Below are 16,465 nucleotides of genomic sequence, written 5' to 3' on the forward strand. Positions count from 1 at the left end.
CCTGCGGGGCTGCCCCGGTGAGCCGGAGGAAGCGGAGCTGCGGGCGGGGCAAGCCCAGGAGCTCCGTGTGGATGTGCGGAGTTTGACGGGGTGCAGGGGATGGGGAGTCCAAAGTATGGGTTTGGGAGGACCACGGGGGTGGCGATGAGCCCCAGGAGTCCTCTAGACTTCAGGGCGGCCTGATCCCGTCAAGCAGGGAGGCGGTAGCAGGAAAAAAGGGCTGACGGTGGAAAGTGGGGTCAGAGGGCGGGGGGCGGCGCTGGGGCTGCGGGAGCGTCCCCGGGGGGTGGTTCCCGCAGAGTGGGCCGGCCCACCGACGTGTGTCCAGCTCTGCGTTTGTATTTCCGCTTCTAAGCGCGCACACGCGGTTCCTCCTCGGTTTTCCGGTTTCATCCTCCCTACGCGCTGCCCGGCCACCGTGCCGCCCGGCAGACCGGGTTTTCTCTCCGCTCGGGTCACGGTCACGCCAGTGCTGAGTGTTCGCTTTACCGTGTCCGTTTGCAGAGCGTGTGGTAAATTGTGACGGTTTTTTCCTGCCCAACATTTTGTTTTCCTTGAAGTTACTCACGGCCCTTTTTCGCTTGGTTGGTTTTCTGTGCACTGACACTAAGTCTTCAACCGTCCACCGGGTCATCTAAGCTTCCCCAGGGGGCGCGGCCACTGGTCCCCCGGAGGGTGTGTCTCCCGCTCACTGCCCCGCTTGAGGTCCCCCTTCCCCCGTGACGCGTACCCCGCCGGCACCGCGGCCGCCCTGGGCTGACCTCTCCGCTCTCCTAGGGTTGACCCTGTGTGTCCTCGTCCGGGTTGTCCTCGTCCTCGTCCTTCACTCTTTAGTAGCACGCGCGTCCACACACGTACACGCGCGCAGGTGCGCACACGTGCGCGGCGGGACCCGTGTATTTGCGGGAGGGGCCGGAGGTCAAGGACTGCCGTGGAGATGGGAAAGAGGCGGAGGCCCCGGAGTGTTCATGTTCGGGGACCGAGAGGTGTGGGTGCTGGGCTGTGGGAAGGCGTCCCCCCCCCCCCACGCCTGCAGGGTGGCCTGGTCAGAAGTCAGTGTTCATTGGCGGGGCCGGTGCAGTCCCTGCCAGGCCTCCGCGCTCAGCCCTGCCGGTCGGCTCCAGTTCTCCTGGGGACAGGGCCAAGGTGAAGGAGACGGGCAGAGGGCGTCCGGCTGGGGCGGGCTGGCAGGAGGCCGCTGGGCGAGCAGCTCGCCCCCACCCCCGGGCGGTCCCACCCCTGAGCGCAGCGGGCGTGAAGGAGAACTGCGCTCCGGTGCGCGCCTGTGCCCCACACGGGCTTCCGCGGCGCACGGGCTGGTGGGCGCGCCCCGTGGGCCGGGGCTCCGGAGGGCCCGAGAGAGGTGGTCTGAAGCCTCAGGGTCAGGGGCCTCGGCCTGGCCGCCGTGTGGCTGGCGCTCCCCCGCTGCTCTGCCGACCCTGCCCGTCTGCGCACCACCGCCCGCCTGCCTGGGCCCCGACAGAGCTCCGTGGGCCCCGACCAGCGGCCCGCTTCTCCGGGCCCGCCCCCGCCACGTCCCGGCCCGCGGGGCTGTGGGCCCCATGGGGTGACGGGCCCCTCAGGAGGGCCCCAGTGCCTGGCGGGGGAGTAATTTTATTTACTTTTCCTGAGAGGCCTTCTGTCTGCTCATTTTCTCCAATTAGCCTGGCTCTGCCTGAGCAACTCCAGCCCACGTGGCCCGGGGAGGCTGTGGACACCCCACACCCCTGAGCTCCGCGGTCACCTTCCGCCGGCGCCTTGAAGCGGGGGCACCCGGCCCACCGAGCAGTGTGTGCTCCTCCCAGGGCGCTCCCGACCCATGGGCACAGCCCCCACGCCATCTCCACTCCCGCACTAGTTCCCCAAGACGGCGACCTGGACCTCAGCGTGCGCCCCCAAACAGTTGGGCTCCGCACCCCAGTGCACTGCCTGGCTCTTCCGGTGTAGGACGCTCGCTCCCCTCAGGGTCCCGGCCTGCCCGGCAGGGTGCCCACCCAAATACTGTGGACAGGGTCCTTGCTGCACACAGCCGCCCAGCCATGCGCCGGTGTGGAGGGGGTCGGGGCCCTCTGCCGAGGGAGTGTGTCAGGACCACAGAGGTCTCAGGAGAAGGGCTGCTGCCATCACTCCGTCATTCCAGTTCCCGGCGGTTGGTTTCCCCCCATTTTATCTGGATCGCCTGCCAATGCCCTTGCAGGGCCCGAGTCCAGCCCTGGCCGGACTCCAGGATACAACCAGAGGTGTCCACACGGGGCTGGTGGGAAGTGCGGCACAGGGGGTTTCCCTAGGTGTCCCCCACCGTTCACATGCCTGTTTGGGCAGATGGTGACCCTCTTGGGGTCTGGGAGCCAAAACAAACGGCGGGCGGGCCATCCACTCTGGCGCAGGGTGTGCTGAGCCCCTCATCAACCAGCAAGGGAGGGCGGCCGGAAACCGCTCCAGCGGGGGGGGGGGGGGCACACTGTCAGCCATGAGTCATGTTTGGGACCCTCTCGGGGGTTCCAGCTCCAGTTCATCTGTAAAGTGGGGACTCGCGGAGGGAGCACACTAGCTCTCGGCCCCAAGCGAGGCTGCTCCCTTCCGATGGGGAGGCCCTGGCCCAGTGCGTACCTCTCCCTCAGCCCAGTTGTCCGGGGTGTGCCAGGCAGCCCCGGCTTGGATGCTTTATTGTCGGAGAATACACGTTTCCTTGAGCTCGGCCTGCCGGCGGGGCTCCTCCCAGCGCGTCCCCCACTGCACGGAGCAGGTGTGCAGGGAGCCCCCAGCCCTCAGACCACCCCACTGTGGATGGTGAGCGGCGAAGCCACCAGGGCTCCCAGCCCTCCTGCCGCCGCGGGACATCTGGCTCTGCGTGGTCCAGCAGGGCTCTCTCTCAGCCCCTGAGTCCAGCCCTAGCTGGGCCTCCTGGGGCCTCCTGGAGCTTTAGAAGGGGCTCTCGGCCAGCCCGGGGAGACTGCTGACCAGGCAGGGGTCTGCAGAAGGGTCCCGGCCAGTCTCATTGCTGCTGCCTCCGGATCTGGAGAGCAGCGGCTTCTCGCTGGGGGGGTCTCCAGTGGGCAGGGCTGGGGGTCCGAGCCTGCTGGTGTGGCGTTCTTCCCGCAGTGAGCGACCGGCACGCCAGCGGTTCCAGCGCCGCAGCAGCTCCGACTGCACCTGGGGTGGGGGCACGGCAGGTCGGGCCTGTCCCATAGTCCCAGCCTCGAAGGACTGCGGGGCCCCAGGTGCAGAGCAAGGCAGGTTCCAGCCAGAACACTGGGCTCTTCCTTGTCTGGGCGCCCCCTTCACCGTGTGCTCCCCAAGGACCAGCCCAAGGCCGTCTCGGGGTCCAGCGCCCAGAATCATGGCGACTGTGACCAATAAGCACAGAGAGGCATGAAGGGCTACCCCCCCTCCCGCCAGCTGCAGGGGGGAGGCCAGGGAGCCTTGGTGCCGCTCTGTGCCTGGCTGCTCCCCGGCTGCACGCTGGGACCAGACCTCCCCACCTACCTCCTTATTGAGGAAACAGTACAGAACAGCCACCAGCAGGCCCTGGAGAGAGGGGCCAGTCAGGGCGGCACCCAGGCGGGGCGGGGGGGGGGGGGGGGGGGGGCAGGTGGTTACAGGGGCCGGGCGGCACCTGGAAGGAGCTGAGGAAGAGGTCGAAGAAGAGCTTGGCAGAGCGCAGGGTCCCCTGGGCGTGCTCGTCGGTCACGAAGGCAAACAGCACCTCATGGACCCCCAGCAGGGGGATGAGGGTCAGTGTGGACTTCGCCAGCCTGTGGGTGGGAGTCTGAGCCGCTGGGCCTAGCCCCGCCCACGGGGGCCCCTGGCCCGCCCCCCGCCCCGCCCCTCCTGGCCCCTGCGGTGGGGGGGTCTCGGGCTCTGCTGGCTGCCGGCACCCACCGGAACTTGGAGTCTGTGTGGCGCATCTGGCGGGCTCGCAGTTTGGCCGTGAGGATGAGAAGGATGCGGATGAAGATGAAGAAGTTGATCTGCGTGTGGAGGGCGCAGCTCAGGACAAGCCCGGACCCCGCCCTGAAGCCTTCCTGGCTCCCCTGGCCCTGGGGCTGCTGGGCCCCCAGCTGGGGACGAGCTGCTGAACCCGAGGCCCGGGTCCCGCCTGAGTGCCAGGGCCTCGCTCCCTGTCTGCCCAGGCAGGATGTCAGGCGAGCCAGCAAGGGGGGACTGGGGCGGGGTTGGGGCGGTCAGACCCCAGGCCTCTCTGCCCCGCTCGGAGGGGCCAGCAGGGGCCGCACGTGCGCGTCCTCACCAGGATGGCCAGGAACACCGGGAAGCGCAGGATCCACCAGAAGGCCATGTTGTCGTTGTGGGTCCAGCACCTGTGGGCGGGGCCGGCTCACACCCCGCCAGCCCCCCACCCCCTGACGTCATGGGGGCTCCAATCAGCGCTTGGGGTAGGAGGGGAGATGGTCCTAAAGGACCCCCATCCTGGGGCAGTCTTGCTTTCCCGCCCACCACCACCTCCGACTACAGGTGCCCCCCCCCCCCCCCCCCGCCGCGCCCCAGTGCTGCCCGGGTACTCCCCACAGACCCAGCCCAGGGTGCCGCGCCCAGAAGGGCCGAGCCGGGGGCCGCCTCGGGTCCAAGTTCCGGTGGGCTCATACTCACTGGATGTTCTCAAACAGGCACTTGACCACCGCCCAGGGGATGACAAAGAGCATGGGGGCGCCTGCGGAGGGGGCAGCTGTGACCCGGCGGCCCCGGCCAGCCTGCCCCCCACCGTGCCGGCCTACTCACCCCAGCCGAGGCCCAGGTAGAGGGCGAAGAAGCTCCTGTCCGGGAGGGCGGCGAGGCCCAGCAGGCTGTGCAGGTACACGCCCTCCACCAGCAGCCAGCTGTAGTTGGCCACCACGCCGTACTGCATGAACACCGCGGCCACCCGGCAGCCGGCCACCGCCTGGCCGCAGGGGCCCATGAGCTCAGGTCACACCCCCCCCGCAGCCCTGGGGCTGGGCGCCCGGAGGCGTGGGTGCTCACCCCGTCACTCAGCCAGACGCTCACGCGGAGGTCATCCCCGATCTTCTGGCTGTACCGTGTCTTGAGCAGCGCATCGATGACCAGCACGGAGCTGGCCTTGAGCACGAAGGACGCAAACAGGTTTGCGTGGATGTAGTTCCGGGTGCAGCGGAGCTGGCTGCGGGGACAGGGGTTCAGGGCCCGCCTGCTGCCCTGCCCGCAGGGTGGGGGGGCCGAGCGGTGGGTGGGGGTGGGCGTACCTGAGGCCCAGCAGGAGAGCCAGGGCCAGCAGCAGCGCCCCCAGGGACAGAGAGTACCCCACCGTGTACATCACCTGAAGGCCGCTGTACATCTCGGCTGCCTCCTTCTACGAAGAGTAGTGGCTGGTCAGGGCCGAAGAGCCACTATGCCCGCCCCCTCCCCTCTGGCCTGGCTCCTGCCGCACCTGCCGTGGGCTCACCTGGCCCTTGAGCTCATGCTCATCCATCTGGCACTGAGATGCGTTGCGCCAGGACTGCCCCCGCGGCCCGCGCACCCACTGCCCATCGGGCCCGCACTTCTTGAAGACAAGGCGGTGCTGCACTGGGGGCCCAGGCTCCGATCAGCACCTGAGCTCTAGCCTCGGCCCCCTCCGCCACCCCCCACTGCCCCTCTGTGGTCACCTTTGGGGTGCCAGGGCAAGTACCAGGGGCAGGACGTGTTGGCCGTAGTGTTGGCAGGGGTGTCCGGCCAGCAGGCGTACTTGTCAAAGGTTCTATTACAGACCAGCTCTGCAGGGCGAGGCAGGACGGGGGGTGCCCCTCAGCAGGACGGGGCTCCTCCCGGAAGCCCCCATACCACACCCTCTGCCCCCAGCATGCAGTCTCCCCCCAGATCTCCCTGGGTCCCGGCAGCCGCCTCCCCCTCGCGCACCACCCCAAACCCACCTGAATTTGCTCCTCCTTCTCTGGGGCGGAACCCCTGTCTATTGGCTTCCTTCCAGGGTCCAGGGTAAGCTCCATAGCTCAAACCCCATCCTTCCCTCTGCCCAGTCGGGGCCCCCTCCCATGGTCAGACGGTGGCACTTGGCCTGCTGGCAAGCTGCTCCTACCCTAACCTCCCGCTGTGACCCTAAGGAGCCCTCAGGGCTTATACGGAAGGGGGTGCCCGTCCCTGCTTGAGCCCTCCCCGGGAGGGCCCATCTCCCTCTCCTGCCTAGGCCTTGTGTGGTCTGGCCACTTTCGTGGGCTGCCTCCCCCCAACACTGGCTGCCCCCTGGGCCTGGATCTCCACGGGAGCAAAGCTGGTGGCCCTGGGACCAGCAGGGGGGCAGGGCGAGAGCAGCGGACACCAAGTTCTGAGGCAGTTCTACCATTTCTTTCATATGCTGGTGTGTGGTCTCGGGGACGTCCCTGACTGGCCCCTCCATGGTTCCCTATCCATGGGGGACAAGGGAACAGGGCCTCGTCCGGCAGGGAGCTCCATAGCCACTGCCTGGCCAAGCCCTGGACTTGGGGGAGCGGCCAGGGGCTCACCCGTGGGGGGGGGCAGCAGGCTCAGGTTGGAGAGACACTGGTCACCGTAGAGCTTCCACTTCTCAAACAGGAAGTCCATCACCTGCGCAGATGGGGCCTGTGGCTGGGGGACAGAGGGAGGGACAGGTGGGACAGAGTCGCGTCAGCAGGGGGGTGGGGGCCCCCGCCGCGCTCACCTGGCAAAACAGCAGCAGCAGCAGCAGCAGAAGGTGGGGGCAGGGCGGCGGGGCGGGGCACATGCCTGTGAGCGGCCACCCACCCACCACATCGGGCTGGGGCCACACTGCCAGGCAGGGGGGTCCTTGTGGGAGGCTTCCGGTCGGAGCAGCAGGGCCTGTGGACGGACACCCACGTGAGAAGGCCCGGCTGGGTCTGCTGTGGCCAGCGGGCTGGGGGCTTTCCTCGAACCACCCGCTGAGCCTCGGGTCCTATAGAGGAGGCAGGAGCCGGGAGGAAGAAGACACCCCAAGGAGTAGCTCTTTGCCGGCGACGGGGCAGGGGTCTGGCCGTGCGCTGGGAGGTGCCGCCCAGGGTCCTGGAGGTCCTCTGTCTTCCCTGGGTGGAGCTGGGTTTCCCGTGGCCCTGCCCGCGGCTGCCTCTCCTGCAGCTCACACGGCCTGGGAGACCCACCCCTGCGCGCTGGTGGTGCTTCCGTCCTGTGGGGAGCAGGGACCCAGGACCCACCGCCTCCCTTCGGCCCCTGCCATCCTCCCCACCTATTCTTAGCCCCTGGGAAAGGCAGCGGGCCAGGCTGGGGCGGGGCAGCGCCATCCGTCACTGTGGTTGGTTATCAAGGTGGCCCCGGGCCAGCTCCCAGCCCTGCCCAGGGGACCGGGAGTGCAGGCACAAGCTCAGGACAGTCCTGTCCCACACAGCACCCTTCCCAGGCCCTGGGGTATCCCTATGTGCCCTCTGGGCCCCACACAAGGCTCACGCCCCGCCCCTGGGGCACGTGGCGCAGGTGGCTGGCAGCACAGTCCTTCGGGATGGTCAGTGCGGCGGCCAGGGGCCCAGACGTGGGACCCCCGCCCTCCTGGTGCTCGGGGGGCCTGGCCCAAGTCTGAGCAGAGCTCCGGGCCAGAGCCCTATCTGTTCTCCTCTCCTGCTTCCTCTGACTCCGATTGAATTCCGCGGGGGCAGCAGGGAGGGGCCCTTTAGGGCCTGGGCTGTGGGCCCCGTAGGAATGACTTGTGTGAGCCCTCCAGGTCTGCGGATGGGCCCTGGCAAGCAGTGAGCAAGAGATGGATGGATGGATGGACGGTCGGACAGATGGACGGACAGCCAGTAGGCTGGAAGACAGCGAGTGGCCGGGGTAAGGGGGAGCCGCACGGGGTGCCAGCTCAACCCAGGACTCCCCTGAGACTCCCCCCTCGCCTCTGAGGGGACCCTGAGACACCACCGCGGAGGGCGAGAGAGCTCAGGGATCCAGGGTGGGCACCTAGACCCCAGCGTGTTGTGGGGCTCCCGACCCGGCCCTCAGTCATGGGTGCAGGCCAGGCCTGGTGGAGGCCTCACCCAGCGGTCACGAGTCCCCAGTCTCTGGGCCAGGTGAGGCATCACCGGGCTGCGGGCTCAGGAGAGCAGGGGCCAGGGTGCGCATGACCCTTCCAGAAGGAAAGGTGCCGCAGGTGGAGACTGAGGGCAGGTTCGGCCCCCTCCAGCTCCGGGGTCACCCGTGGGGGTCCATCTCCTAATTCTGATCGGGCAGCCCTGTCTGCTGCCCGGCCCTTACCCAGCCAGGCTGGGAGGGTAAGGAACAGCCCAGAACCAGCCTCTCGCAGGCTGTGCCCAATGGCTGGAGGGAGAGCTGGGCAGGCAGGCTCGGGGGTGCAGGGCGGCCCGAGACTGGGTGAGAGCAGGGACAGTGGCAAGGGCTGGCTGAGAGCCTGGGCCGGAAGGCAGATGTTCCCTGCCCGGATGCCCTGCAGCTGGCGCTAGGGGCCGACAGCAAAGCAGCTCCAGGACCGCAGGGCTGTCCCTCAGCGAAGCTGTTGGCGAAGCGGGAGCCGGGCCTGCCGACTTCCGGCTATGCCAGGCTGAGGCCCTCAGGCCCCTGCCGGGTGCCCGGATGTGAGGCCGGCCCATTTCTGGTTCTGGGTCGAGGGTACACAATTTCCCTTTTCCGAGCCTCAGTTTCCCCCGCTGGTCTAGTGGGGGTCCCTGCTTCCTTGTCATGAGGCGTCAAGAGCTCCGCCACCGGAAGAGAAGGTGGGTCTGTCGTCTCCAGGCCCTTCCTTCCCGTGAGCCCCTGACGCGGGCAGGGGCACCCTGTGCTGAATGGATGAGCTTGAAACCCCGGTGCTGAGGTGGTCAGAGGCACAGGCCCAGCGGTGCCAGTGACCCTGCTCCCAGGGTCTCCCCCCTCTGCCCCAGTGTTAGCCTTATTACCCTTGGTGGAGCCGGGGGGGGGGGGGCGCCAGGGCCCTGCGGGACGAGCGTCCGCCCTTCATGGACCGAGCGGCCCTGCTCCCTCCCAGGTCCTGGACGGTCCCAGCACAAACATGAGCTCCGGGCTGGATGTGCAGCAGGGCTTCACGGGGAGAGTCTGGGTTGCCAAGGGGATCTCCCTTCCCAGCCCCTCCGCCGTGCCCTCAGGGCTTCACGCAGCCCACCTCCCACAGGGGTGGAGGGGGGCTACTGGCCCCAAACCCCACAGAACACAGCACTCCTTGGTGTTCAGGGCCCCGCCGGCATCCTAGCAGTTCCCACTGGGGTAGCTGAGGGACTCCCGGACCGGAGCTGGAGGAGGCCCCCAGAATGGGTGGGTGGCCTGTCAGGCAAGGGTGCAACGGTTGCCCGCACCCACCGCTTGCCCCAGGATCCCAGTGGGTGGGGGAGGAGGATTCCAAGCCTCAGAAAGGTCTGAGCTGGGGTGGAGGTTGGGGGGGGGGAGGCTGTTTTTGTGAAACCAGAGCAACTAGCAGGAAGGTCATGGCCCCTGGGGTAGGCTCAGGGGCCAAAGGCTGTTGACAGAGAGGGATTCCTGCTTCCTCCCCACCCCCCTGGGGCGGGGCTGACCCGGATGCCGCCAGGGTGCAAGTCCCCACCAGCGGCAGTCCCCCCCAGCCCCCCGCACCCCGGCTCCGAAGGACCCAGACACAGCCAGGCCCGTCCTCGAAGATGTGAGTGTCCAGACGTCAGGGGGCCGGTCGGTTCCCGGTGGGGGCCTCGGAGGCTGGAGGGGAGAACAGGGCAGGGCAGTGACCCACCCTCCCTGCGGGTCAAAGTGACAAGTGTGGGCCCCACAGAAGAGCAGACCAGGTGGGGTGCCAGGGCCACACGCCCCCTCCCAGGGACACCCAGGCGGAGGGGATGACGCTGGGGAGTCCTGGGGAGCTGGGGCCCTCCACAGGGGACAAGCAGGGCCACCCACAGCGCCAGGCCCCTGGGGTGTCCCCGCGGTGCTGCACGTGGGCCCCTTGGGGAGAGCGAAGAGGAGTGGCCGGCAGCGGGACAGAGTGCCCAGGGTGGGGAGGGCAGGGGAAGCGCTGAGCCCCCCCACCCAGCACCTGGGGTGCGGGACCCAGTCGACTGTCTGAGCGGGAAGGGCCCATCTGGGGGTGGGGACCAGAGGGGTCCGACAGGGGTGAGGACTGCGACACCCCAGGCCCCAAGACCTCCTGGCGCACGACTAGGGGTCCCCGCCCGCTGTTTCCGTGCTGCCGATGCGTGGGCCCTGGCCCGCCCGTCTGTCCCCCGACCGGCGGCCCTGCGGGGCCGTCCCCTTGGGCTGGCCAGGTGCTCACCGTCTGCGGCTCCGGCTGCGGCTCCGGCTCCGGCTCCGGCCCACGGCTCCCTGCTCCCTCCGCGCCCGCCGAGCGCAAACTTTCCAGCGGCGACTCTGGGTGGTGGTGGTGGCGGTGGTGGCGGTAGTGGCGGTGGTGGCGGCGCAGGCGGGCGGGGGCGGGGGCGGGGGCGGGAGTGGCCTGCGTAGTGGGGGAGGGCGGAGGGAAAGGGGAAGCCGCAGACGGGGGTCCCTGTCTGCCCCTCCCCGCAGCGCTCCCGCCGCCCGCCTCCGTCCGCCAGGCGCGCCCGCGAGATCCCGGCCGGCCCCGGACCCTGCCTGCGGCTTCGCACCCGCGGCGACCCCGCGCAGACCCCGCCCCGCAGACCCCGCCCCGCAGACCCCGGCGCCGCAGACCCCACCCCGCAGACCCCCGCGCCGCAGACCCCGCCCCGCAGACCCCGGCGCCGCAGACCCCACCCCGCAGACCCCCGCGCCGCAGACCCCGCCCCGCAGACCCCCGCCCCGCAGACCCCGCCCCGCAGACCCCCGTGCCGCAGACCCCCGCGCCGCAGACCCCGCCCCGCAGACCCCGCCCCGCAGACCCCGGCGCCGCAGACCCCGGCGCCGCAGACCCCACCCCGCAGACCCCCGCGCCGCAGACCCCGCCCCGCAGACCCCCGTGCCGCAGACCCCCGCGCCGCAGACCCCGCCCCGCAGACCCCGCCCCGCAGACCCCGCCCCGCAGACCCCGCCCCGCAGACCCCCCGCGCCGCAGACCCCGCCCCGCAGACCCCCGCGCCGCGAGCTCGCGGTGCGCACGCCCGCGCTTTGGAGCCGGCTGCAGACCGGGTCACCCCGGGCCCACAGCTCCCCGCGGGGCTGGCGGACCGACAGGGGGGTGACCACCTCCACTGAGGTGGAGCCTGGGACTGCGCCCCCTTCTCTCGGTCCCCTCCCAACCAGTCCGTGTGGCCATCCTCCGGCTTCTTTCCCAGGGCGGAGCGGATTTGCTCCGAGGACCGGGCCCCCACTAACCACCAGGGCAGCTCCTAAGTGACATTTCTTTCCCGCCGCAGAGCAGGCTGGATGGGGTGAGGAAGGACAGAGCAGGTGGGGAAGGGGGTCCCCCTGGGGCCCCATTTAACCCTGGGTCTCTGGTCCCCCTCTCCAGCACCACTCACTCAACAGCCCCTTGGGTGGGACATGCCTTTCCCCACCGGGCTGCCCCTGCTTCTCCTGCGGCCAAGGTGGACACTCGCTCCTTCCCTCCTATCCCTCCTCCCCCCAGTCACCCTCCTAGGATGTCCTCTCCTGTCCCATTTCCCTCGCCAGGTCCAAGACCTGAATCCCAGCCCATACTCAGCGCCAGTGACTTCTGGGCCACCAAGCCCGGTGGACACTTTGGGGCCACATCCTTCCTGGCCATTCAGCATCCTGGGACCCTGATGGTCATGTCCTCCTAGAAAGCCCTCCTGTGCCTGTGGCTCCCCTGGCACCCTCCTCCTCATCTGCACGCCCCTCTGCCCTCCTTCTCTCTCCCACAGCCCCACAGCCCCACCTGGGGAGCCCCGGGCCCCTCCCTCTCCTCAGGGCACCTCCAACACCCTCTGGCCTCTGGACACCTGGCCCGTCAGCAGCAGGGAAAACCCAGGAAGGTCTCCTGTCCATCAGCAAGTCTTCATTCTCCTTCCGGTGTTTCTCTGCCGCCAGTCTGGGGCTCCTCTCCGCTGTCAGCGCCTTTCCAGCCACCCACCGTCACCCAAGACGTCCTCCCTGGCCCAACAGGTCAGCAACTTGGTTAGATGCTGTCCTTTGTCTCTGGGGCCCTTAACCCGACTCTACTTCTGTTTTACGGGGTGTTGGTACCCATGGGCCTCTGTTTCTCCCAGAGCAGAGCTGACACTGGTCCGCACTGCCCTGGGACGGATGGACAGACAGCCGGCCTTTAGCGGGTCTCTGCCTGGCCTCTGTCTGGAGTCTCACAGGAGGGGCTCCCAGGGCTGCACGCATGTGTCGGCAGGTGCCCTCCAGACCTGTTCCTGCCGCCCACCTGAGACCCTGCCCCCAGAGCGAGCCTTTCTCTTTTGGTTCTGGGACTGGGCCAAAGGCAAAGATCAGAGGCAAAGGTCAGAAATTCTGGCTCTGGGGCGCCTGGGTGGCTCAGTGGGTTAAGCGGCTGCCTTCGGCTCAGGTCATGATCTCAGCGTCCTGGGATCGAGTCCCACATCAGGCTCCTTGCTCGGCAGGGAGCCTGCTTCTCGCTCTGCCTGCCTCTCTGTCCGCCTGTGCTCGCTCGCTCTCTCTCCCTCTATCCCTGACAAATAAACAAAAATAAAATCTAAAAAAAAAAAAAAAAGAAATTCTGGCTCTGCCTGGGCAGGGGCTGCCCGCCGCCTGGGCAGAGGCCGCAGGTGTGGGAGGAGGGGCCATGCGAGGTTTGTGCCCAGGACTCCTTGCCTGCACCTCCACCCTCTCCCACACCCTTCCTCCAGCTCCCCACCCCTTTTTGGGGGGTGGAGCACGGTGTGGGTGGGCACAGATCTCGGGGTTACCCCCTTCCATCCCCGGGGACACCCGGCCCTGCAGCCTTGGTGGAGTCCCAGCCAGGAGATGAGTTAGAATGAGTGCAGAGCGCCTGGAGCTGCATGGGGGGTCACACCTGACCCAGGTGACGGGTGACGCAGTGGGGGGCGCATGGCCTTGGTGGGTGCCGATGGGACAGATGGGGGTGGGGGCCTTCCTGGGGCTGGGCCACCTCTATTTACAGAGCTGATTCATAAGACATAAACAGAGAAGGAGCTGGGAATGGAGGGGGCTGGGCCTTCCCACATAGCCTCTGAGGGCCGGAGAGCTGAGGAAGGCGGCTGCTAGGGACCCCATGGGAGTGCGTGTCCCCGGAGGTATGCAGGCTCCTGAGGTCTGGGGAAGACTGGGGCGGAGACTGCCCTCCCCCGCCCCCACGCCTCCTCCCTGGCCCCTGGAATGCAGGCTCTGTGCGTCTGTACCGTGGGTTCTGCAGAGAACACCAGCGGGGCTGAGTTCAGGCGCTTGACCCCATGGGAGGGAGGCTGTGGCCCCAGGAGGCCCTGCTTGCCTGTCTGCAGAACCAGACGGACCTCGCGACCACGTTCCTGGGGGCTCATGATGGCAGCAAAGAGGGCAGGGGTCCGGACTGGCCAGTGCTGGACACAGACCCAGCTCAGAGGGACGCATCAGGGCTGACGGAGGCGGTGGCGGGCGTTGGCCGGCCGGACAGAGCCGCTGCCCGTGGTCCGCGCGGTGTCTCCCACACACCTTCACGGGCCACGGACGCCCGACTTTGGATATAGTTTTATCCCCGGCGTGTATCCCACAGCCTGTCCCAGAGGTGTCCCCAGTGTCAGCCCGAGGCCCCTGAGAGCTGTTCTCGGCCGCAGGAATCAAGGAGCAGGACCACCCAAAGCGCATGCAAATGGGACCTGTCCTGCGCCTCGCTCTTAGGTGGGGGCGGAGGCCAAGGGCCAGCAGCCGTCCTGGCCCGAGACAGAGAACCCCGGGCAAGGAGGCCGCGGGAGGAAGCGCGACGGGCCTGCGGGTTCCCCGGCGGCACAGGCGACCGGCCAGGTGGGAAAACAGGGCCAGAAGGACCTGGGGAAATCAAAAATATGATGTCGGAAACTCTTCAGCTCTCACAGAAGGATTGAAAGGCTGAGTTGGGCAAGTCTCAGAGAAGACAGAGCCAAACCGCACGGGACAGACCGTGAGCCCCGCGCCCGGGGGAGGCCCGCACCTGAGCGACCAGCGCGGCTCTGGCCAGCAGCTTCCGCCGGGGCCGGGGCCGGGGGCGCTGCGGACTCGGTGCCCAGTGCTCATGTTGCCTTTACAAATGTGTGACGGCGCCGGGGTGGCTCAGTGGGGTAAAGCCTCTGCCCAGGGCCCTGGGATCGAGCCCTGCATCGGGCTCTCTGCTCGGCGGGGCGCCTGCTTCCTCCTCTCTCTGCCTGCCTCTCTGCCTGCTTGTGATCTCTGTCTGTCAAATACATAAATAAAATCTTTAAAAAAGAAAATAATTAAAATAAATAAATAAAACTTTCAGAGCTGATAACAGCTGAATTCGCACCTGAAATTCTAAAAAAATAGATAAATAAAAGATAAAAACAAAAGAGGGAACAAAACCGTCAGTCTCCTCTGACGTGCCCACCGTCCCCTCCTCGGCCCCCCCCGCCGTGTGTCCGCACCGCGGCCTCTGATCACACGCGCGCGCCTGTCCAGATGAGGCGTCAGGGAGCGTGGCCTGGGGGGCGCAGCGTGGCCCAGTCTGCGGCTCCTCCATCCCACGCGACGTTTCCGAGGCCACACGTGTCCCCCCCGCCCGCCCCGCCCCGGTTGCGCGGCTCGGGCCCCCCCCCCCCCCCCCGCGCTGCCTTCACATCAGCTGCGCCGGCGCCCGTCCCGCTAGTCCCGCAGCTCGAGCTAAAGTCCCCTTTGTCGGGGCCTGATGCCCGCGCGCAGAAGCTGACCCACCCGAAGTGGACCGTTCAGGGAAGTTTCTCAAACATTGTCGTGCCGCCACCGGAACCACGATACGGAACATTTTATCACCCCAAAGCCCCTCCTGAGCCTTGTCGCCGGGGCCGTCCTGCCCAGACTTCGGTCCTACAGCGCCGCCTTTCCACGAGTTCCCTCGAAGCGCACCGCGCGGCCCTCGGTGCCTGGCTTCTGGTCCTCATCACGGAGCCGCGGAGGCACCTCTCTGTCACAGCCCGCTGGGCCACGGAGGCAGCCACGACACGCGAGCGCTGCTCCTCCGCTCACCAGCCTTCCGAGGCCCGATTCCCTGGTCGCCTCCGCCCGCTGCCCGGCGGGGCCGGTGCTGGCCCCTGTGGGGACCTGCTGTCCCTGCTCCCGGAGGAAGCACCTGGGAGCGGGGTGTGGGCTCACCGGGCGGCGTGGGCTTCACTTCGAGAGAAACTGCTGGGGAGTCCCGGGGGCACGGCCCGTGGAGTGTCCGCCTCTCGGTGTGGCTCGGGTCACGGTCTCGGGCTCCATAGACCGAGCCCCACGTCAGGCTCTGTGCGGGGCACGGGGTCTGGTTAAGACTCCCTCTCCCTCGGCTGCTCGCCCTGTGCGCCGGTGCTTGCTCGCTCTCCCTCAAAAATAATTAAGTCAGGGGCGCCTGGGTGGCTCAGTGGGTTGGGGCTCTGCCTTCGGCCCGGGTCATGATCCCAGGGTCCTGGGATCGAGCCCCACTTTGGGCTCTCTGGCCAGCGGGAAGCCTGCATCCCACCCCCCCGCCTGCCTCTCTGCCTACTTGTGTCTCTGTCTGTCGAATAAATAAATAAAATCTTTAATAAATAAATAAATAAGTTACAATAAATTTGTGTTTCTGGTGGTTCACTGCTAGTGCATACAAACTATCTTTGTTTTCCAAATATTGACTTTGTATCCTACGACCTCGCTAAACTCACTCGTCAGTTCTGTGTGTGGTGTCGATTCTTTGGGTTTTCTGTGGAGGAGAACGTGTGGCCTGAAGACGGGAGATGCGGCTTATCCATCCAAGAAAGATCACCGATGCCCGCTCCCGCTTTACTGGGAGGCGCCTGCTTGCTTCGTCCTGGCATGAATGGGTGTTGGATTTTATCAGATGACTTTGATTTTTTATGAAATGATCTGATTTTTCTCAGTCTATTGCTGTGGTAAATGACACTGATTTTCAGATGTTGGACCAACCTTGCATTCTGTGGTCAGGAAGTATCCTTTCTGTATATTTCTGTATTTCATATGCTAATATTTTGATAAATTTTTATTTTATTTTATTTTATTTATTGGACAGACAGAGATCACAAGTAGGCAGAGACGCAGAGAGAGAGAGAGGGAGAAGCAGGCTCCCGCTGAGCATAGAGCCCGATGCAGGATTCGATCCCAGGACCCTGAGATCATGACCTGAGCTGAAGCAGAGGCTTAACCCACTGAGCCCCCCAGGAGCCCCTCACTTGTAGAATTTAAGAGCTTCGTGGCTATACGTGTTCACCAGCACAAGGCTCTGTTTTGGTTTTCAGTGTGTGCACGTACATCTTTTTCAAGTAAGGTGCTGAGATGCCAGGTCACTGCTGGGGGCAGGTGCATCTGAGGAAAGTCCCCCGCCAAGGCTCCCTCCTTCAGGGGCCTCTGCCAGAGCTGGAGATTTAAAACACCTTCAGGGGACCCCCTCTCCCAGCAGGGGTCTTCAGTTGTGCGAGTGTGAGCCGCGGCCCTAGGATCCTGTGCCCAGGCCGGAGCCTGCTCCGTG

The 16,465-nt window shown here is 66.9% G+C and overlaps 1 protein-coding gene across 2 annotated transcripts; it reads right to left on the minus strand.

The window, feature by feature from the left end:
* Window positions 1-2,649: 2,649 nt before the first annotated feature.
* On the minus strand, window positions 2,650-10,255 carry GCGR (glucagon receptor). 2 transcript variants are annotated; one of them, XM_082750872.1, is made up of 14 exons: window positions 10,217-10,255; window positions 6,647-6,804; window positions 6,471-6,573; window positions 5,619-5,726; window positions 5,417-5,538; window positions 5,217-5,323; window positions 4,978-5,134; window positions 4,738-4,897; window positions 4,609-4,669; window positions 4,250-4,319; window positions 3,883-3,971; window positions 3,617-3,755; window positions 3,487-3,528; window positions 2,650-3,153 (listed from the first exon to the last, which is right to left on the minus strand). In XM_082750872.1, the coding sequence occupies exons 2-14, from the start codon at window positions 6,707-6,709 to the stop codon at window positions 2,923-2,925; spliced, it is 1,452 nt and encodes a 483-aa protein (XP_082606998.1). In that variant the 5' UTR covers window positions 6,710-6,804; window positions 10,217-10,255; the 3' UTR covers window positions 2,650-2,922. The 2 variants fall into 2 exon arrangements, with proteins under 2 accessions (XP_082606998.1, XP_082606997.1); XM_082750871.1 differs by lacking the exon at window positions 10,217-10,255 and adding an exon at window positions 9,547-9,644.
* Window positions 10,256-16,465: the final 6,210 nt, after the last annotated feature.

This window comes from Mustela nivalis, assembly GCF_964662115.1.
Source record: "Mustela nivalis genome assembly, contig: HAP1_SCAFFOLD_1980, whole genome shotgun sequence".
In the NCBI taxonomy this organism is placed as follows: Eukaryota; Metazoa; Chordata; class Mammalia; order Carnivora; family Mustelidae; genus Mustela; species Mustela nivalis.